The following is a 23,589-nucleotide window of genomic DNA, read 5'->3' on the forward strand; positions in this document are numbered from 1 at the left end:
TTTAATTCTAGTGTCATCACACAGTCTATGGAATGGAATCACCTAATAGGCCTACTGCAAATTTGGTGATGCAAGTGATGCAAATGCTGCAGTAGGCCTACCTGCAGTGTTGCAAACTTTTTAAATGAGCTTCTATTTCAAGTCGCACGGTAATAGGCATCAACCAGCAAGGACTAGGAAAAGTAACCTGCTGTGCTGCTATTTGCAAGACCTTGCGAAACTCTCGGGAGATTTACACGTACCATCAAGAATGCGTAATTCTCAGTCGAGCAGTTCATTTAGATGTAGATGGCTAATTATGATCTCTTCTCTCAGAGTGAAGACATGATAAGCCGGGTGTCGTTGCAGTTTGGGACAGCTACTCTACGGATTTACAGAGACCCGGAAGTAGTACAATCGAGTTGCTCCATTTGTTTGTGTGAGTTTGGTGGAGAAACGACAACACGCGAATGACAAGTTGAGCGTCGGTGATGGAAAATGAGGGCATTGTTTTGAATGCCTACGTGAAAACGATGCCGACCTTTACAAGCACTTACGACGAAGATAATGAAAGCAACATAACGGATGAGTCCAGCGAAGTTGGGGCACCAAGCACAGATTTAGTGCAGGATGATAGGGAAACCAAAGTGTGTGTTCCTGACAGTGTTTTGGAACTGCACAAGCACAGACTTGAAAACAAAGACAGTGTTGAAAGAGACCGAAAGACTACTGCGGTGGATATTTTAAGAAGAAATTTCGGAAGGTCTAGATCACGTCGAAACTTCACTTTCACGGAGGATTACAGAGATCCAGAGGATGTAGTTTTTACAATTAGCAACATGCAAATGGGACACTCCGAAACGAATGAAGAACACTCGGACCATAATGGACAAATCGAAGTAAAGTTAGAATGTCAAACGGAATCGGAATTTTCCGATGTAGAAGAGATTGAAATTAGGCCGGATGATTCAGAAGAAACTTTTGAGTCTAGAGTTAAACCTAAAGACGACGGTAGTACGCGTGAGGTGAAACAACACGTCTACTGCTCCGTTTACTGTATTGCCAACGACAGTTACAGGAATTCCGTGGATATCACGGACGGCGAAGAGGATCGGACAGTAACCCCGTGGACATCCAATACATCACTGGAACAAAATACACAATCCCCGCAACAGAGTGATTCGGAGGTCACAGTTTATCCTGAGCCTTTTACCTTAGCAGATCTGGTGGATGCTACTGCTTTGAACAACTTTTATAACGGGGATTCAAGTTTGTCAGCTGTGTTAACTTGCCGCATTTGTCTGGAAGATAAACACATAAAGCCGCTACATTGTTGCAAAAAGGCCGTCTGCGAGGAATGTCTGGAAACATACATCAGTTCACAGGTAACTTATTCGACTGGCAAAAGTTTGCTTTCATCTCTCAGGTAGCCTATGTAGGCTTACTGACAATATAGCCTACATACAGTAGGCTAGTTGTCGATTGACCTGCGCAGGGTTACCCAATTAAGGGCATTTAGAACATCACGAGGGATCGGCGCTGACGAGATAAGTGATGTTTTGACCGGAAAGATGCGCTGCCCTGATCAACCTTTGCGTTTGATCATTATGGGACTTCCCTGTCCATTGTGTGTTGAGACGACACTGCGTTAGTCGATTGCTGATAATGTTTAGGGAAACAACACGCTTCCTGGGTCGGGATTCATTGTATTCATTTCACTGGTCAGTAGGCCTACAGATACAGTGAGGACAGGGATCTTCCCAAGACAACTGTAACAACAAATGCCGAGGAGCTCTCTCTTCCTGGCTTTGTTGTGTGAAGCAGCCGCTGGCGCGTGTTAGTTAGAGCGAATCGGCTTCCTCTGTTCGTCGAGTCGAGAGAGGGCCTCGGTTCTCCCTCACGGCGGATACATGTGGGAAGTGGGAGGACGCTTGTAGTTGTGTTGTTTCTGTAATTGATTGCTTAATCACCGGGCTCTGCCTCCCCGACCCATAATTATATTACCCGTGCTGTTCAGAAAAGGCCCAGAAGGCGTCTGCGCAGTCTACGCATAAAGCAGTTGTCTGGCTGGAGGGTTCTTGTCACTGTAATCATGTAACTGTCCCGCCTGTCGCCGCCCCGATTTGATTTTATTTCGTTTTCTTTTTTGGGGCTGTGGTGTCGATGGGGGGTGAGGTGGCAAAGTGGGTTATTGGAAAGTCACTGGAACAATGTGAGCGCTTCCTGGAAGTGAAGGAGGGTGTTATTTGCCTGTGGCTTCTGGTCTCAGTCTAGGGTAGCTTTGAAATCTGTAGTGCTTCCTCCTAAAGCCCCTTTGTGAATGAGAGAGTGTACACAATTGTTTTCAGACTTAGCGCCTCCTCCAATGTTCACACACTCTCAAAAGGCAAAACATACAACTTACAAACGTTCAGGCTCCATTTGACCCATACTGAAGGCTCTGTAATGCCCATGCCCTGGTTATTAACCCCAGTTGATGTCCCATCTACCCCCTGAAGAGCTGCAGTTACTTCACATTTGAATGTGTGGCAAACCCCCATGCAACCCGTCCAACCAGTTCACATTGAAAGGCCGCCCATATGTAGGCCACACTATGTGCTTATCAGGCTGGACCTGGCCTATGCTTTGCAGTCAGGGAAGGGACCTTCTGGCTGCCAAGTGGCAGTGCCTGCTGTGGTAGCGTCTGATGCAGTAAGCCCTTTGCATCGCTGTGTAGATTTAGTAGGATTTGCTCCCATGCAGCTTTAAGTCATGTCAGCTCTCTCTTCTCTTTCTCTTCCTCTCCTTTTTCTTCCTCTTCCTCTTTCTCTCTGTCTCTGTGTCTTTTTGTCTGTCTTTGTCTCTCTCAGGCTCTCTCTCGGTCCTTGATTGCTGACAATCGCAACAAGAAAGAATGCTGCACCCTCCCTGCGCATGTTTTTTTTTTGTTTTGTTTACAAGGAAACATGGAAGTGCATCCGTAAATTTCCTCGTGAGGAAAGAACAGATACTCATGGGGGAGAAAGAGCAACTTGTGCAATCAATACTAAGAGTATACTTAAGGCTTTTTGCCAAGTCTAAAGTGATGAGAAAGGGAGAGAGCGAGAGAGAGAGAGAGAGAGAGAGAGAGAGAAATTTGCCATTCATATATTATTTGAAGTTTGGCAATGCATGGCGCAGCAGAAATAAGCCATCAATGTAATGTCTTTATTCTTATTCCTTTGAGGAGGAAACGGGGGAGCCATGATCACAGGATGCCGTGCCCCCACGGGGCTCCTGGCTGATTATGAATTTGCACCCCTGGCCATAGCCGAAACGGGCACATCGTGGGCAAATAGAGCTGCGTCTGCAGACAGATGAAAGGCATGGAAATGGCCTCTCTTGATCTGTGTAATCTGCTGGGGTGGAAGGCAACACGGGCGGGAGTCCGCAGGACAAAAAGGGCCTGATTTAAATGGCTAATTTCCAACTGTGAAAGAGAGGGAACCGCTCCATGACTCTATTATCCTTGTGTGGGTAACAGGAGGTAAGGGGGGGTAGAATGAGAGGGGTGGGGAGGAGGAGGGGGGGGGAGTCGTTTTGGTGAAATGAGTGTTAGAGAAATGCCAACTAGGCCACCGTGGTGTTAACAGACGCATCACCTTAAAAGGAGGCCTCACCGAGAGGAGTGCGCTCATTTGGTCATCCGAGACCACTTTCAGTGGGGCCTAATTTAAAGTCTGCGCAAAGATTTGCCTGTCAGAAGCACTGATATTTTCAATGTCTTAGGCTAAGTGTCAGTAGGACTCACACAACTCTCGTCAGTCTGTGGTATTGTTGAATGACATGATCGCTTATGCATGGATGAAGTGGAGGCTATGATGTCACTGGTTTAGTCTCTATAGAGCTCATGATTATTTAGCGAAACTCTTCAGTTAGTAGATGGGAGTCGTGCTTTTCTCTCATCTGTGTTTGTGTTGGTTCTTCCTTTGAGGGTGTTGTTAGGGTGAAGTTGAATCCATAGCAGCAAACTTAGTGATCAAGTGACTGGTAGTTTGGCTGTCCATTGTGTGTGCATAGTTGAAATGACCGACTAGAAGGCACCTGGAAACACTGGTCTAAACATTGTTTTGAAAAATGCCTTTGAATTGTGAAATGCACTGCAGTGAGATCATTTAAAGCCTCACTGTCAAGAAAAATGAAGCTGTCGTCTTGGATAAATGCAGTGATACCCCCAAAGAAATACATCCAAAATCACATTGACATTAATTGACATTCCATACTCTTGACCCTGTGAGAATAGGCCTGTTTTGTTGGTTTTCGTGCATTCTGAGGTTCTTAACTGGTTATGAAAGTCTATGAGACCAAAGTTAGTATTATAACCCTATCCTCTGACCAATGCAGCTGACTAAAGTATGATCCTGTGTGAGATCACCGTTTCCAAAAGCACATTTTAAACATGTTGCACAGCAGAGCTTGCTAGTGGTGTGTTAGCATTCACAGAGTCTGAGCCAACCTCTTTACAAGCCACGGCAAGAGTCTGACTGATAAACAGGTGTTCATTTAGCCCTCAGTCATCCTCTGTGACTCTCTGCAAGTCATCGTGCTGAGCCAGTCTGACTCAGAGAAAAGCAGAACAGGGAAGCAGCTGCAACGCACATACTACAGCAACAGCACTCGTCACGCAAATGTCAAGTGGAATTTTTTGATGATGATGAGGATGGCGAGGAGGAGTGTGAGTGTGTGTGTGTGTGTGTGTGAGAGTATTATTTGGCTCTGCCTCCCTGCCATTGTTTTGTTTTGAGCTACAATTTCATACAGTTGTAGACAAAGCGATGCTAGGCGAGGCGACCCCTGTCGGGGTTTTGTCACCAAAAATCGGATCAAGTGTCGCCTGCTTATAGTTAGCTGGTTCCACTGGTTTGTCATGCATGCATGTTTTTCCCCTTAAAGATGAGATCATGCGTGTGTGTACGTGTGAGTACGCGTGTTTGAGAAAGAGAGTATCAGGGGATGAATGATAACGGATGATTGAGCGCTGAATCAGCTGAGGTCACCTTAGGTCATGTGAACGTGTTATGGCTGCCTGCCATGTAGTTGATCTGTGAGGGTTGTCATTAGTCGAACTGTGCTAATTATAGACAAAGACAAGAGAGTGGCATGGCCGACATCCTCCCTCATTAGCCTAGAACATCTCGAGTTAAAGCGATATCATATAATCATTATTATCCCTTTCCATCTTACTCACCTGGCTGACTGAGTGGTCAGGAAGACAATGTTGTGTGAAGAAGTCAAATCAGTGTAACCTGGTGCTGTGAAGTCAAATCGTGAAGAAGGGAGTGAATGCCCAAAGTAATTAACAAGAATTTGTGAATGTGCACTAAGAATAGAAAGTGGGTCAACCATATGGACATGTGGGTGATATTATCAAGCACAGACACCTATTCAAATACAGGAAAGCCAAAACATGCAAATGAGCAAGCCCAATATCTCTCTCTTGATCTGGTTTCTCCCCTCTCAGTCTCAACACTGACACCATTTCACACATGGACAGTGGCCTCAGCCTGTCTTACAGAGATGCCTAACACTAAACTAGCCCAGTGTGTGTGTGTGTGAGTCGTGTGATCGGTGTGCCTCGGACCTCTGACTGCCTTCTACAAACTTTATCACCAAGAGATTTTACACATAGGACAGTCGCAGTTTGTTTTAAAGCCCTGTGTGTGTGTGTGTGTGTGTGTGTGTGTGTGTGTGTGTGTGTGTGTGTGTGTGTGTGTGTGTGTGTGTGTGTGTGTGTGTGTGTGTGTGTGTGTGTGTGTGTGTGTGTGTGTGTGTGTGTGTGTGTGTGTGTGTGTGTGTGTGTGTGTGTGTGTGTGTTTCTCCCACTCGCACAGAGACTGCATACACCCTGGAGGTGCAGCGGTCGCTGAAGCGCCGAGGAGCGGAGCTGTCCGCTGGTTTCACGCCTCCGCTCAGCTAGGGGTGTCCGCGGAGGCGTTCCCAGGGGCTTTATTACCGCCCTGGTCACCAGGCAACGCCTGCCCAGCTCATAGACCACCCGTCTGCGTTTTGTCACTTCCCATCAGACACTGGGGCTCACGAGCCCTTCGCGTCGCGTTGTCCACCCCAGTGTCACGGAGGTTCAAATCTCCTGGGCACCGCGGGGCCTTCTTTAAGCCCTCGGCTAAATCAGGCCAAGCGCTTCCGCTCATTAGCTCACTTCCACTTTTTTTATTTAGACACAGTGATATGTGGCCCTGAACACAACTTTTTCTGACTCTGTAAAGCCACGCGTCTGTAACAGTAGCAGTAGCAGTAGCTAACGCAATTAGGCTAGCGACTACTTTATGTCCACCTGTGTGTGCCCGTCCAGTAGATCCCTTTACCCAGGGTGGCACAGCGTGTGCCAATATTTGCGTTGGAGCTGGACCCTTTGACTAAAGGTGTCTCCAGCGTCCTGCTCTGCCTGCTGGGCTGGGTTTGTGTGTGACCCACATGGAAGACGGAGAGAGAGAGAGAGAGAGAGAGAGAGAAAGAGAGTGTGCCGGCCGTTTTGGGCTGAGTCAGCAGCACCCAGGCTTCACTGGCCATCCATCTCTCCCGTACGCTTACATGATTTATGCTCCCTTTCCTGTTGCTTTGCAGACTGTTGCGTAATCTGTTACAGGCGGGATTGAGGCCGCGCTCTCTCTCTCTCTCTCTCTCTCTGTCTCTCTCCCTCCATCTCGTTCATTCTCGCTCTCTGTCTCTTTCCCTCCATCTCTCTTTCCCTCCATCTCCCCCCCCCTCCCCCCCTTCTCTCTCTCCCTTCCTCTCTCTCTCTCTCTGTCCCTCTCTCTCTCTCCCCCCCCCCCCCTCTCTCTCTCGACGTCACTGCGGTGTAATCCCGAGTGTAATCGGCTGCTCTTTCCTCCCCACGCGTTCTCTCTCCCCCTCGGAGGCCTGGCGTACATTTCAGTCGGTAGTCCGGGAACTCTTGACCCAGATAACCTTGCCTCCAGACCAGTGTGCCCCCATAGTTTCCACAGTACCCTCTAGAGCATCCTGCTCGGCTCTCTGGCCACTTAAGTCAGCCACTAAATGCAGCGCTTGGGTCAACAAGTCCTCTGCTCAGGCCCTGCGGCCTTATTTTTACCCTGAAATGGAACCCTCCCGCAGCTGCTGTTGCCACGGCGCCCTCCCTTTAGACCAGGGAAAGGTCACGGAGCAGACGGTCATTTCTCACCAAGATGGCCGCCTGCTAGAGAGGGCCCCCTCTGTAAAGGTGAAGTTTACAACTACAACTCTGTTCCAATACACTTTTGTCGAACTCAGTGAATTATTCCTCAAGGTGACCACCCCGGGTCCCTGACATGTCCTGCCTCAAAACATACTGTAGACAAACATAGAGAACGAGCCATAAACTATCCCAGCCAATGACAGGAGGTTTGTAATTTGATTGTACTCAAATATCAACAGTCTTTTCTCAGTCATAGCGAGCATATGTTGATGTCATTTACTTCTATTGGCAGTACTTCACTGGCACATACATCATCACCTTCCCATACTGTAACAGTTTTCCTCAATCCCTTTAATGCTTGTGCCAACTGCCCACTCTGACATCATGTTTTCAAAACAATCAACAGGCAGGTCTAAACGAAAGCACTCGAGCCAAAATGACACATTATACTGGCAAATGGCTTTAACTCTCTCAAAACATTTACAACATGCAGCAATAACAAATTTAGGCTTCAGACGACACATTCTGTAGTCAAATCTCAATGATTTCAGTCATTACACACTGGACAACAAAATGTAAAATATAGTTCCCAAAATGAGTTTCAGCATTGAAAATGCAAAATGTACTGAATATGAATTGTATTCATTCCTCTCAAGATGTTACTCTCATTGACCTGTAACACCTACAGTGCAGTATAGCACCTAGACCTGAAGTAGACCTTCAGTAAACACCTGGTCTTTTTGCATGACTGAATGATAATGAATGATTGCTGATTGGAGAAGTGTTAGTGAAAAGGAGTGTGAAAGGAGATTCACAAAGGTGTATCAGATATGCAGACTGTGAGGAATCTCTACCACCTGTGAATGTGAATTTCCTTTTGTTAGCTCAGGGAAAGCAATAGAGTTTGGTGTGTTTGAATGTGTGGTGTGTTTTTTGCTAAAGGGTGTGAGAAATGTGTGAACCCAATGAAAAAGCGTGAGCACATTTTCAAAAGGTGACTTCTGCTGTGCAAAGAAGGTATTCTTGAAGACCAAGTGGATCTCAGTTTCTTTAAGCAGGTCAAAGCAATTGAGAAAAACTGTAATACTGTGTTTCGAGTAAGAAGGAGGAGGTCTGAGAACACATCACCAAGCTCACTGCCATGTGCGTTGGGAGAGGAAGGGAAAGAAAATGGACTTTGTTCAGTGCTGCTCAACTGGTCTAAGCTATGTAGGCCGAGGTGTTTGTACAAGCCAATGTACATGATATACTGAGGTAATAGAACGTAAGCTTGTGTTGTGTTCCACTCCAACACTCTGCCCGCAGGCTGTTTGCACAACCTATTGATCACAAGGGGGAATTTCTGACTGAGAACATTAATGCCGGGTGCTTGTTCCTGAATGTTCTACACTGCTTCCTGTTGACTGCGGGGAATTGTGAATAGGCGAATAGCATAATAGTTTGTTGTGGTCCATGTCATCTTGTTGAAGGTAATTTGTAAGCACTTTGGAATCAGTTCTCTGTAATCAGGAACCAAGCTGCCTGTGTGTGTGTGTGTGTGTGTGTGTGTGTGTTTGTATTGATTCTGCATTGGTAGGCAGTCCGTCATCAGTGACTGATCAATTCAAGAGGCGGCTGCTGAAAAGAACACTTTTGCAACAGCGTGGCGATGAGAACATTAAACAAGAGCCACTGCCGAATGATTTCTTGTACAAGACCAATGTTGCAAAGTCTTAATAATCACATTTATTGACGCCAAGGCCCTTGAAACTCTTCACCAGGCTCAGACCAAAACAAAAAGCCGATATGATCGAACTTCTTAACTTCTCTGCACACTTTCATTCTCTCCTATGAACATTATTCAGGCTTGCTGTGCCACTGTGTGTTGTAATACAGTCTGAGCCGCTTTGATAGTTTTTTTTAAAATTTTTTTGAATGCGGTATTGAGAGATTTTAGTTGCTGTGGGCTGTAAGTCCCTAACCAGTAGTTCTGCAAGGAATAGAGAGTCAATGTAATGTATACTAATGAAGACTAAAGCTGTGTAGCTGGAATGAAATTGTTTGGGGTATTTATCTATCAATTTCAATTTCATTGCGCTTTATTATGTGCTGCAATTACATTGTGCTTTCTATGACTGTTGAGGTTACAATATTGCCAAAGCATTACAAGTGATAATAGCAATGATAATAACAATAATAACAACAATAATAAACAAAACTCAAAACAGGAGACAATAATGTTAATTATAAGGGAAAAAAAGAGAAAAATAAATAAATGTCTTACTGTCCATCACCCCCCAGGTGCGTGTGGGTCGTGCGGCCGTGTTCTGTCCCATCACGGAGTGCAGCGGCTTCCTGGAGGAGAGCGTGGTGCTGGCCCACCTGCCGGCCGAGGACGTGGACAAGTACAAGTACTTCCTGGAGCTCAGCCGGCTGGACGCCGGCACCAAGCCGTGTCCGCAGTGCAGCCAGTTCACCTCCCTCAAGAGCCGCGGCACGGGGGCACCCGCCACCACACGCAGTGTAGAGCACAAGTACAAGGTGAGGAGAGGACAGGGACACACACACGGACACACACACACACACACACACACACACACACACACATCACAGAGCACAAGTACAAGGTGAGTGGAGTACAGACACACATACTTTACCTCATGGACAGGTAGAGGTACTGTAAGAGCAATGAGGTTACATTATGTCCATGAGAGAATGAAGCTGGTGGTTGCTATGCTATAACGTGGTTGCTACGGTGGTTGCTAGGGTTAAAGCCAAACCAGGTGTAGGCCGTTTATGTAAGGAGGATGGGGGTGAGGAAGGACTAGGGATGTGATTTACAATAACCCCATCACATGGTGCACTCAAAAATCCTTGGTGAAATTTGACCAACTTATCAACTAATCATCAACATTCTTGACACTGTCCCCTATAATCCTGGATACCATCCTTCCAAAATCTTGGATGTTGCTAGGATGGTATGTTATCAAAATCATAACTTGGTAAAAATGCACCATGTGTGATGCCATTTGCCAGATGGCATCACATATTTGGAGAGTAGTCTCAGATATCAGTCTGAGTCTGAGATATTCAGAAATGGAGGTCAGAGGACCGAGAACAAGGCGAGAGAAACATGTGGAGAGGTGGAAGTGAGAGCAGCGAGGGGACATTTTGTCCAGGAGTGAGTGAAACTAATTAGATATGTAGGAGGGTTGGCTAGTAAGAGATTTTAAGATGAATTGGACAGCTGAGTGAGATTGGCAGAATCAACTAGAACCAAGGATAAGAGGCTGTTGACTCAACAGTAATGGCCTACATAGGAACACAGATAGACTGTATTGTGTGCTGTTTTTATTGCAGGGTTTGTTTGGGGTGATGATTATAATCTGCACCATTAGCTTGTTTGCTAGTTGAACTACTATGCAGATTCCTTTTGGCCTAGCCTGCCCGTAATGCGTAACAGACAACACCACCTCCATTCAGACCAACTCTTGGGCCATTTCAGCAGCTCGTGGTGACTCACGTTGAATAATCAGGGGTTGGCTGAGTTTGGAGGCCACAGATTGCTTAGTCGTGCTGGAGCTGGGAAGGCATTGGCTCAGCTTTGCTGACCCGTGGTCTTCATGTCCAGCCATTATTGAACAGCTTGTCGAACACCATGGGTAAATAAAGGTGAGCAAACAGGCCACTCCTTCAGGGGTGATCATGCTCCTATCATAATTTCATTGGCGCTAATCACAACAGCACAGACGTGAATGCCTGACCTGCCTAGCAGTTATGAAAGAAGTGTTTGCTTTGGGTATAGTCCTAGTGATATTGCACACACTCCTCTACCCAAAACAAGGTGTTTTTATATGTCATGCTGTACGTTGACTTTAGAAGAGAGTACACCTACTGGCCAAAGAGTACTAACCCTGTTCTCTGTTCTGTGTTCCAGTCCTCCTAACCCTGTTCTCTGTTCTGTGTTCCAGTCCTCCTAACCCTGTTCTCTGTGTCTGTGTTCCGGTCTAACCTTGTCCTCTGTGTCCCGGTTCTAACCCAGTTCTAACACTGTTCTCTGTGTTCCAGTTCTAACCCTGTTCTCTGTTCTCTGTGTTCCAGTTCTAACTCTGTTCTCTGTTCTCTGTGTACCAGTTCTAACCCTTGTTCTCTGTACTCTGTGTCCTGGTTCTAACCCTGTTCTCTGTTTTGTTCTCTGTTTTGTTCTCTGTGTCTCTGTGCAGATCCAGTGTAGCAAGTGCCAGTTTGTGTGGTGCTTCAGGTGCCATGCCCCCTGGCACGACGGCCTCAAGTGCCGCGACTACCGTAAGGGGGACAAGCTGCTGCGCGACTGGGCCAGCGTCATCGAGCACGGGCAGAGGAACGCCCAGAAGTGCCCGCGCTGCAAGGTGGGCAAAGGATACCAGCTTAGCCTGAATGCCCATCACAACCCCTACACCAAAACAAGACAGGCATTTGCCCACAGACACACACAGAGCTTTAGCTTCATTTGACATAGTCCATTTATAACACGTACAAAAGATTCTCCCCTCTGCATACATGATGCATACATACATACATACATACTCATATCTACCAATACAATGAATATCGTCCTTTCCACTCGTATGTCAGATGTATTGGTACTGTAGGAGAGATGTCAAGGGACAGGATTCTGTTCGACCAAGAAAGGCAGGAGAGCCGTTTACAGTGTCATCAAGATCAAAGTGCACAACCATCGTCACCAAAACTGTAGTGTATGAAAGGATGGGGGCAGATGTTTGTTTTCTTTTTAGAATTTTTTTTCTCTCTCTCTCTCTCTCTCTCTCTCTCTCTGTCTCTCCCTCTCTCTCTCTCTCATAACACTCAGTTGAAACGTGGCACTCCAGGAAGTCATGAGACTGCTCTCTGGGCAGAAAGTCAATAAGTGAATTGCATTTTCACTGCAGCCTTGGCAGCCTTTTGTTCCCCATACAAATGCCTGTTTAGTGTCTCTCTCACACACACACACACACACACACACACACACACATACTTTCTCTCGCACTCATACAGAGAGCCATTTAAATACAACTCCATCACTTGCTACAGCTTTGAAAGTCTTGTCAGTGTGACTCTTCTCACCGCCACCTTGTCACACTGAGTTACATTCTGCTCAGTTTCATTCCTTTGTGTCCCAGCCACAGTGTTGCTTAGGGAGAGCCAGTCACAGACACCCCGCCGTCATAGTAACACAATGTAGCGAGAGCTGTAGCGTAAATACAGACGTCAGCACGGTGAAATGACGTCAAAATAAGAGTCGGCTAGACTGATGGTAACTGAAGCACGACACACTTAACACCAAAGATCCTTCATTACTACTCTGCTTTAACCCTCTCTGTTAACGCGTAACTGAAGCATTCCATTCACGCAGCTTCTGCTGTAAAACATAGCTTCCACTGTAATCAATAGAACTGGCTCTGCCAGCAGGCCGCTTCAGTTCCCAGTGCCCGGTATATCCTCCCTGTTACTCTGTAGTCTGCCAGAATAGCGTCTGGCCAGGCGGGAAACATGAGGGACGTGCACACAGGCCAGGGAGCTCAGGGAGTCTGGAACTGGTAGTTCTTGTTCCAAGTGAGTGGGAAAAGGTAACTATTTACTTAAAGAGGATTTACACAGTCGCTTGGTGCAGGATAGCCAGTCATCCAGTTGTACATTCCAGTCAAAGTATGCACGTATGTTTTCATACTTTCATCTGAGAAGCGCCAACAGAGTTATGTTCGTACTTTGTTGGAAAATACCTATTTAGTTTGCTTATTATTGCGCATCTCAACTGTAGGGGGATCCGGACAGTAAATCTTCTTTAGTGCTGCTTTAATGTCATTTATGAGGGACTTGCACTGTTTGTTTTTTGTTTGTTTGTTTGTTATTTAATTACCAGTTTAAATACCTGTTTTTATCAGTGTTTTATCTGTTCCACCCACTTTTTCACCCTTCACAAAAACAGACCTCATAGTGTTACCATGGCGTCTGCCCTGTCAGGTCTGAGTTGGTTTGACCACCATGTACCATGAAACCATGTACACAAACTAGCTTACCGTAATAGCAATACAGAGAAGGTTGGACATAGCTAGAGGGCTTAATGTAACAACTGCTGACACCATCAATTTTGTTGTTTGTTTTTTTAACCTAATTGGATTTGTTCATGTCTCTTTATGTTCGTCTTGTCGTTCTCAGTATGCTATAGAATTGCCCTGTGTATTACAGTCTGTATTTAGATTTCACACATTTTCTATATTATGGGTAAACATTCTATGGCCTCCCTCATCTTACACTGTGAAGCATGTGCAACTCACTGTCAATAAGGGCATGAGAATAGCAAGAGAATAGAGCTTGAAAACAAAGCAGTAACTCACACCATCATCTTACAACCATCTGTGTGTGTACACACACACACACACACACTCACTCTCTCTCTCTTGCTTACAGATCCACATCCAGAGGACTGAGGGCTGTGACCACATGACCTGCACGCAGTGCAGCACCAACTTCTGCTACCGCTGTGGGGAGAGGTACCGCCACATGCGCTTCTTCGGCGACCACACCTCCGACCTCAGCGTGTTCGGATGCAAGTACCGCTACCTGCCCAACAAACCCCACCTGCGCCGCTTCGTCAGGGGCTCAGTCTGTGGTGAGTCCATACACATACACATACACATACACATACACATACACATACACATACACATACACATACACATACACACACACATACACACACACACACACATATACATATACATATACATATACACATATGTGACCATTCACAGCGAAATCAGTCGTTTTGCGCACATCGTTATTTTGAGAAAATCAACAATAACAAACTTCCGGGTTAAAATGTTGAATTTCACGTTTTCGCATAATTCGGCTGCATACAGTCTACAGTTTCATATTGTGAGCGCATTTCACTGAAAAACCTACGTTTTGACTGTTAAACCCGGCGAAGATTCAACACATTTGCTGTCATTCCCGTTGTGCACGCGCTGCTTAAACAGGTGATTTCTCCTCTTCTGGCATATCGTGACAGGAGAACTATGTCAACTTTGGATGCGGTTATCTTAGCGATAGTTTGTGTAATACCCTCGATATACATATCGTTGGAAAGCTTAGTTTATGGCCGTTCACGTGAGCACAATAACTTAATTTACTAAATTGTGACCTTCCACGGCGAAATCAGTCACAATGTCCAAATTTTCAAAATCAAAGTTATTACGTTTTCAGGAAGGGGCATAATCAACCTTCAAAACGATACCTATATCTAATGAATTGAACGTCATATTACTGAAATATAAACATTCAAAGGAGTTGAGTTCATCCTGTCATGCCAATAGAAAAACGGAGAAATCTGCCTCTGAAGTTAACCGTCGGCTCAACACTCACGAACGCTTTGTAAGGTCGCCGCTATTACAAGATTTACGGTACTTGTATCAACGACACAGCACGCGGATGGCTTGGTGGTTGTCAATGAGTGCATTTACCGTAAATATTGGAATAGAGCGGCGAAAACGAGACGCCTCTAACTTCCTGCTTCCTCTAACTTTCTCACCTCAACAAACTCACGTTTTTAGACTACAAAAGGTCAGTTTTTCGGCGAAATGTATTCACGGCCGTACAGTGTAGACCTCCCACTGTTTCAAAACACTTACAAAAAAAAATCCACGATTTTAGCACAAGTGACATAAATGGCCATTTTTCTCAGAAACGCCTGTTGCGACAAGCGACTGGTTTTGCCGTGGAACGTCACAATTTTACCGAAACGACTGGTTCCGCTTTACAGGGTCACATATACACACACATAAAAGGACAGGCATTGTGTGTACAGTGTATACAGGGTTGTTGTGTATGTGTTTGTGTGTGGGTGGGTGTGCACACTGAATGGACATGTATTGGGACACATCTCTTAGTCACGGATTTCATGGGGCCCCTTAGCTTCAGTGAAGGGAGGGAGATCTTCATGTTTCAGCAAACAGGGCCTTTTTGGGTAATTCTGCGTTTCACGCTTTGTGGGAATAGTCTTGGGAAGGCCCTTTTCTGTTGCAGAATGACTGGGTCCCAGTGCACATAGCAGAGACATTGGTGGGCGAGTTTGGTGTGGATTAATTGGACTGGCCTGCACAAATATCCCGACCTCAACCCCATCGAACACTTTTTGGATCGTTTAAAACAAGATTGCGAGTCAGGGTTTCACCTCCGACATCAGTGTCTCACCTCGCAAATGCTCTTCTGGAACAATTCCCTGATACACACTCTAAAATCTTGTGGAAAGCTCTTCTAGAAGACTGTAAGCTATTAGCTGCCCTATGCCTATGGATTCATAGTGGAATGTCATTAAAGTTCCTTCCTGTAGGTGTAATGCCCAGGGGCCCAGATACCCTTGTCCATACCGTACACTATATGCTATACTCCTCTGGTAGCATTACCTACAACTAGATATACCTACAACTAGACATTCTAGCACTTAGCACCTGACTAGAACTGACACTTTACTGCATGAAGTAGCACTCACTGCTGCACTAACTTGCCCATATCTCACTCTCTACCTTGATGGTGTCCCTAATGTAATGTAATGTATACACTACACTGTTCTCAACACTTAAAATCAATGGTATCTTTTGCAATGTGTTCCTGTTAACGTTAGAATGTAAAATGATAGTGTGTGTGTGTGTGCGCCTTCACAGTGACAAAGCTGCTGTTGTGTCCATTGGTGATGGTGCTCACAGTGGTGGTTGGTGCCGTGGTCATCGTTGTTGGTAAGGCTCTCTTTAACACACACGTTGGAAATAACACACACTCTGTACACTCTCTTACTTCAATAAATACTGAAGCCCACACAGATGGACACACAGTGCCTGCTCTTTTCAAACATATCTTTGCAAGTATTTGGTCAGGTTTTTACAGGTTCTCTGTTTGAATGGCAGCATTGGATTTTAAAGGCAACCTGCTGTAATTAAGTCCTCAGTATTTGCCATAGGGCATTTGTGAAAATGAAATGAAACCCATTTGAATGGCCACTGGAAGAAACGTTGAATGAAACATTTCCCGGATGTTCTGATAAAGGACCCCTTTCTTCGCTTTGTGTATGGCAGCTTTGTTTGCTCCTGAGATTGATATCAGTCCCCAGCTCCCCTATGTTCACCTGTACAAGAGCTTTTAAAACACCTCATATCTTTAATCGTGGACTGTGTAGGGTTTGGAAGCTTTGCATAGCTATCATTCTAACATCAGGAGCTGGCACTATGTCAGGGGTGTAAATGAAGTCGCTTTGAAGCCTCACTGGTTTTGTTCATGTTATTTTAATTACCGACTTTGGCCGAAGGCAAAAGTAGCCGTTCTGTGGTTATTATGTTCTAGTTATCCCACATTAATTGTGCATCCGAATGCTGTTCCAACAAAGCCCCATGATGACAACATGGTCTGCTAATTTAGCATTACTCCTGATGGCTTATTAATGCTAACTGACGGCTATGGTAACTAGCCAGCAGCTGTTGTGTTTTTATCCCTTGGGTTGTCCCAGTCACACATTGCTGCTGTTGATAGTGGTAATACCAAACACGTTCTCGTTGTTGTATAATGTCCTGGTTATCCAACGCTAACTGTGCATCGAAATGCTATATTACAAGGCCCCCTGGCAGGCAGTTGGTGCTAAAACTGATCAAACCAGCAAGAGCATCCTCTAAATTCATACTGAACAAAAGTGTTAGTTTTAGCTCCCATTTCCCAAGAGTTGAAGTAAAAGACTTCTTCTGTACAAAATGTTTATTTGTTCACAACTGTAGTATAAGTTGTATAATTTAACAGTAAGGCCCGAATATGACTATAAGTTGCACTCATTTCTAGAAAAAGATAAAAGGTTTTGTTAGGCACAAGGGCTTTCATTTCCATTCAGCCAATCATATTATCAAAGACGGGAACTATCTGTTGTAGAAGTGAGCACTTCACCTGTGCATTCAGTCAGGGAAGCCACTTTAGTAGGTATCTCCACAGTCAGCATGCCCATTTCATACTCCCACATTCAGTTCACAAGTAGCAGCCCATGTGTGTTTTTGTGCCCAGAAATGCAGTCTGAGCTCATTAATGAGCTGTCTGCCAGACACTTAGATTGTTGTTTTTCTCACTCCAGAGTGATGTTATGAAATCATTGCTCTCTTGCTGTGAGTGAGTGGAACGTTGGTGTTGGTAATTCAGTGCAATATGCGGAGTGATTACTAGCAGTTAAAAGTCTGAGTGTTGCTGTGTGTATAGCCACTCGTGATGACTCATAGAATGCCTCTTGTCCAATCAAAAATTAATAAATAGCTCGACCAGACCTTACTGTTATGTAATGAAGGATCATACATAAAAACAACTCGCACATGAACATAATTCCACCAACTGGATTTTCATTTACTTTTACTATGGTGTTTAGATCACCAATTGAAATATAAAAATGTGAAAATAAATTCTGTTGCAAATAGTTTTGGGTCAGATCTGACTTTGCCTAGACTATTAGGCTGGGTAAACTCTGCCTGATCTGCTGGCGATTTGAATTTCGCCCTGCAGCTCAGGCTGGAAACCTTCACATTTATCTCTCCTGCTTCATTTCAATGTTTGCTGGGTCCAATCACAAACTGCATCCGGATCGTTGGTCTGACTGGTTGAAGGACTATCCAAAAGCGTACAGAGTCCTTTGAACTATGCCCATTGATCACGCCTCTCGTGCAGTAGAAATAAAGCACAGACTCCCCAGACTAATGTTCAATCTTAAAAGATTGAGCTTAGTATGGCCAGACTACTAGACCATACATCAGATATGACAAATAGAGCTTGTTGCTGTAATATCTGATGTAGACCTCTGATGCTGTGTTTCAGATAGAGCCTTGTTGCTGTAATATCTGGTGTAGACTGATGCTGTGTTCTGTTGCTGTGTCTCAAGAGTGTTGTTCTGCCGTTTCCTCTGCAGCTCTGCTGATCTTCCCCATCTACTGCTGCAAGAAGCGCAGGAAGAGACCACAAGGGACCGAGTACTGGTTCTCCTGAAGGGCCCTCCAACTCCACCTCCTCCACCTCCTCCTCCTCCTCCTCCTACCACTCCTCGTCCTCGTCCTCCACCACCCCATCCTACTCCACTGCTGCTTCTGCTGCTGCTGCTGGTCCAGCCCAGCCCTGGGGTCAACAGAGGACACCGATGGGTGGACCACATGGTTACAGATGAGCAGACAAACCAAAACAACACACACACACACACACCCCTGCCTTTCCTGTGTCCTCGGTATCTGCAAGAGAGAGAGAGAGAGAGAGAAAAGACCGAACCAACCTCTCGCCCACTAATGAGGCCGTTTCAGACAGAACCAGACCCAAACAGAGTAGTCATGTCCTGCTGAGTCAAATTTAGTCCAGTTAGACTCTCACTCACACACACACACAGACACACCCAGCACACTCACTCCTTTGCCGTTCCAGATGAATCCATCTCTATGGGAGTGGTTCTCTAGCATTGCGGTTGCCGAACAGAAGAGACTTTTAAACTGAGACGAGAATGAAGGATTTTAGAGAAGACCCAATTGCATTTGGAGGATTTTTTCTTCCCAATAACACTTTCAACAACAACAAAAACATTGGAAAACGCTTAATTCTGCACACTACAAGGACTTGACGTTTGAATCAACCTATAACTGTTGAAAGACTTAACTGTTAATATACCATTGCACACTTTTTCCTTAGTCGTATAGGGTCAGTGGCATGTTCAGACTCCCCCTAAAAAATACGGATATGCGTTTCTTCCTTTCTTTTTTTTTTTTTTTTAATTTTCAGGGACTTTCTTTGTGGAGTGTGGAGAGGGCAGAGAGTGTGACAGGTCTGTGGCGAATAATTTCTCTGGCCATCGTGATAACTGAGCCACAGATAAGCAAAAGCCTGGCCACTGAGACATGGTCGGCACAGCCGTTTTGATCCCAGGCTGCTGATAACCAGTGGCCGCCAATGTTGCTAAGCAACTGGAAATGCTAATGCGGAGTCAGCGAGCGTAAACAGATTTCAAATTATTATCATCGGAAGCACCGCACACACACACACACAAACTCATTTGAGTTGGCAATTAACTGTACACGTGCTATCAAACGTTTACAAACAAATATGACTTGTGGTTTATAGCAGGACTTGTTTACTGATATTAAAAGTATGTAACTTTTTTTTTTTTTTTTAACCTAATGTAGCAAGTAGCAGGTGTTTCCCAAACTGATCTGGCACCCTTTCAGACACAGAATGAAGGCCTCTGCAGGAACCTAGGATGTTCTGATCAAGGCCGTTTGAAGATTCTGAACAGTGTCGAGGATGACGTTCGTTCGCAGACCTGTCTTCTCCTCATTTGTGATTCAGGGTGGGGGGGGGTTGGGGTGCAGACGGTTGCCAGCCTGGTCATTTTCGTGGCCTCTGTTTTTGCTAAGCACCTCTCTTCGTAATCTCCACTCCCTTCAAATCCTACACGAGGGCTGTGCCAAGCTCGCTGGTATGTGCATCACCGACAAAAACCCATTCAAATCTGCTCTCTCTCTCTCTCTCGCTCGCTTTTTAGAGGAACCAAACAGTAGGTCACAACGGTTACAGACTGCTGCGCTGCAACTTCAGTGCCAATGTAAGAATCGGTCACTTTTCTCGTGTGGGGTTTTTGCTATGCCAAATGTTTGTTTTGCCCCCGTGACATACACACACCCAAAGTCTTTGGAGAAGAAAAATGCAACAAAATGAAGTTGAAATTCTCTCTCTCTCTTTTTGCTCTCAGGATTTTGCACAAACTAAGGACTGAATGAATGCCCACTGTAGAAAAGAAGTTGAATTGTAATTGTAAAAATGCGCTCAGAGAGATGATCTTTTTTTCTGTCTCTCTCTCTCCTTAAGTCAAAGATGCGTTCTCCCACCTCCCTCCTAAGCACAACTGGTTCACACGCTTCTGAAGCATGTTTTTAGCTTTTGCACATGGGGGACGTTAAAGTGGACGTCCAGCCCCAGAGGCAAGGAGGACGGGAAACGCATTTTAATCGCCAGGCGCAGAGGTCACTCTCTCCCACTGGACGGGTGGGTGTATGAGGAGGAGAGGTGGGTGGATGGGTGGGGGGGGGGGGGGGGGGGGGGTTGTTGGTGGTGGTCAAAAATTATTTATTGCTGTAGCGTGTCTCATGAGCCAAGGATTGTCCAACCCTGTGTCAAACCAACACTGCATGAAGTGGTCACTGTGTATTTGTTTTATTTTGGTCTTGTTTTTGTTTGTCTTTTTTTCCCACCAATAAGTCACTGGAGAGTGCGAGGTGCATGGTGTCACCCATGTCTCTTGACTGCTGTTTAATTGTCAGGGATCATATGTTTTTCATTATACTGGCCTGGCCTGAGGTTAAAGGATTTGTAGCAGAGTCGGCCGACCCGCTTATTATTTTTTCAGAGACCTGTTTTAAGAGGATAATTGGTAGTTCCACATCACTCTGTGGTCCAACGTCACTCTTAGTGATGGAGGTGTATGGCTTTACTCCGCTATCTAGATTCAATCAGGGCCATTTTCGCCTGAAGGGCTTTTAGCAGACCTCTGCCAGGCACTCCGACGGGTACTGGGCAAGTCTGCCCACTGCCTCTGTTGCTGCTGCCACTGATGCCGGCTGGCACCAGGGTCAGAAAGGATGTAGCAGGTGGCATGATGGGTGCCCGTCGTCGAGTGGTCGGTAAGGTTACCCCCTCGACAGATGCAGAGTCCACGTTGTCTGACAATCACTACAGCATCTCTGTGCGTCTGCTTGTGGCTGCCTCTTCAAGCTTGAGGGCCCTCTGTCGCAGCCCATGCGCACACACACACACACACACACACACACACACACACACACACACACACACACACACACACACACTCACACACTCACACACACAGCCCTGGGCCCTTGTCTGATGGTAGAGGGGCACTTTGTTAGATGCCACAGCGTAACTAGGCAACCCCAGCAAGGCTGTACCACTCATAGCGGGAGAGGCAGTGAGAGAGGTTCTTGGAGTATATCTCCGATCTCCTCAAGTTCACCCTATGGCTCGAAGAACTGTGAGTAACCACTGTTGAGAGCTTTAGACAGAATGTCCAAAGGCACGATATTTGAATTAGAAGGATGTAAGTGATTCTTCTCAGGGATTGCTGTACAAACAACTGCTGATTCCAATCCTCGTTCCTCCCTTGTGCACTATACTCTACATGAAACCTGGCCAAAAGAATCTCCTTGGGGCATTTAGGTCATACCTGTTTTCAGTTCACTGTCTGTTTTTATTTATTTTATTGCAAATAACTGTTTACAAACAATGTCGTTTCCATTTGTGACTGTATGTTCCTTCTGTTTCATCTGTCATGGTCTTATTTGAATTCTACCCACTGATTCAACTCAAAAGATTTGGTTTGATCCAAGACCTGGTTACACCATTGTGATGACGTTGCTATGATGCCTTTCCCTGTGCCTTCCCCTGTATATTATTTATATAGGGGTTTAGTTATGTATAAAACATGTTTATCTACTTTTGTCAAGAGGGTCACCTGAAATGTTCTCCTTAGAAACCTTCTAGCACACAGGACAAAGTGTATTTCTTTTAAACGTACACCATTGGTGTACACTTTTTGGCGTAGTATGTGGTATGAAACTACAAGAGACTTGTTTCCTTTCACACTCACACCTTCAGGAAAACACGATACCAAATGATTAAAAAACTAAAGCACATCACGCTTTTTTTCCGAGAAGTTTTGCTGCTGCACTTTATTTATCTCCAAAGTCTTGTGAAGGAACACAACCAAATGTCAGGCAGCCACTGTGCATATCTTACCGTGGAAACCCATTAAAAGAAACTGAATTCAAGTGTGTGTGCGTGTGTGTGCATGTCTGTTGCCCCTTGGGAATTGGCTATTGTTGGGAATAACAGTGACGTACAATAACTTCATTTTTTCTCATTAAAGGTTGTGTCATCATTTTCTTCTTCAAAAAAGGCCTTTTGCATTAAGAGACATGCTTAGTGTAAATAAATATCCCAGATAGACATATGATAGCCTCCTGTTCTATCAGGTTTTCCTTGAACTATTTTAGATTTATATATTCTTCCTCAGCTATCAAGTTGCATAGGTCTGAATAGGCTCATATCAGAGTGATGAAGCACTTTTGAGTTGCTGTGCGTGTAAAAAAAAAAAAAATAGTGCTGTATAAAAAGATGTGATTTGATCTGACCTAGGTGTAATGCTACTCACTAATCAGCAGGACAGCCATCAAATCAGTCATAGCCCTTTTATCAGAGCCATATTGATGTTTTCCTCTCCTCTTCCTTATCTGAGTCTGTTTTTGTTTTTGATAGTCTTTAATGTCCCCTAGGGGCAATTTGGTTCACAGCAGCACAAATACAACTTAATCTTCATAGGAATATAAGATAATAATAAGGACATGATACACATTTGCAAAATGTAATATCACATAATACTTGTGGTTTTCAATCTGGATCAGCGTTTTCCTGTGCATGACTTGTGCTGACTCAGCTGTCAGCTGTTCTCAGGCCAGCTGACATATCCTCCCAGCTGAAAGCCCAATAGTGTAGCCAGACTCCGCTCCACTTCCTTTAGAGTGGGATCAGAGGAAACACTATCTCCCTACTTCCTGACATTTGAGCGTCTGTAGCCACAGGCAACAGACAGTTGGACAGTTGGACAGCGGTTGTGAAAGGCACAAGGGAAAGTTTTCTATTAGTGGTTAGTTTTGATCATGCAGTATATGATTACAACTTAACAACTTAAATACATGCACCCTTGCCAACAATGGTTTGAGTTCTCGATTAGAGTGTGTTCCTGATATGAATGTGTGTTTGCATGATTGTGATGAGATGAGACTAAACATTTCATAACATTTTGCTCTTTTCTGTAGAAGGCAAATATCAGATGGCAAAATATCTGCCTTTTCCATGCAAGTCTGATAACTGAACCCTAGAAACAAAATTGTTCATTTAGAAACGTCATCCTCAGGCATACCTTGGGATCCCTCTTACAGATGTTGCACAGTGTACTCGTAGCTAGCAGTGGTACCTGTGCCTTTAGTCTAGTTGAAAATGTCTCACCCGGGGCAGTGCTCCAAAATAAAGTTCAGTCAAAGTGCAGAAAAAGAAGCCACCACAGTTTGAAGACTGGGGAAACTGATGATGGGCTAGGTCAAAACGTTTGTAAGTTTTTGATTCATGGACTGGAAGATTTTTAATACAATTTTGATATCATCCAGCCCTGAGAGCGAACTGTGTAGCCTACTCACACATCTTTCTCATTCAGTCCTTATCAGGCAATTGCTTAGAGGATTCGTTACCTGGAGTTTTTCTTACTTTTGTTGTTAATGTTTATTTTGGTCTCATTTAATCACCTAGCCTACTGGCATCAGATAATGGACACACCAACACAATTCATTTTCTGCCTGCTTAAG

At 45.0% G+C, this 23,589-nt stretch overlaps 1 protein-coding gene across 1 annotated transcript; it reads left to right on the forward strand.

Annotated features, from left to right (window-relative positions):
* Window positions 1-331: 331 nt before the first annotated feature.
* rnf217 (ring finger protein 217) lies at window positions 332-19,483 on the forward strand. Its single transcript, XM_062550708.1, has 6 exons — window positions 332-1,364; window positions 9,434-9,673; window positions 11,356-11,520; window positions 13,580-13,781; window positions 15,832-15,903; window positions 18,093-19,483. Exons 1-6 carry the CDS (start codon window positions 471-473, stop codon window positions 18,167-18,169), a joined length of 1,650 nt encoding a protein of 549 aa, XP_062406692.1. The 5' UTR covers window positions 332-470; the 3' UTR covers window positions 18,170-19,483.
* Window positions 19,484-23,589: the final 4,106 nt, after the last annotated feature.

Source organism: Sardina pilchardus, chromosome 12, assembly GCF_963854185.1.
Source record: "Sardina pilchardus chromosome 12, fSarPil1.1, whole genome shotgun sequence".
In the NCBI taxonomy this organism is placed as follows: domain Eukaryota; kingdom Metazoa; phylum Chordata; class Actinopteri; order Clupeiformes; family Clupeidae; genus Sardina; species Sardina pilchardus.

What these genes read in the sequence shown, in the direction of transcription:
- rnf217 (XM_062550708.1), top strand. Translation starts at nt 471, where the DNA reads ATGGAAAATGAGGGCATTGTTTTGAATGCCTACGTGAAAACGATGCCG. An exon ending in AAACATACATCAGTTCACAG is followed by an intron (nt 1,365 to 9,433) that starts GTAACTTATTCG and finishes ATCACCCCCCAG; the next exon opens with GTGCGTGTGGGTCGTGCGGC. An exon ending in AGAAGTGCCCGCGCTGCAAG is followed by an intron (nt 11,521 to 13,579) that starts GTGGGCAAAGGA and finishes TCTTGCTTACAG; the next exon opens with ATCCACATCCAGAGGACTGA.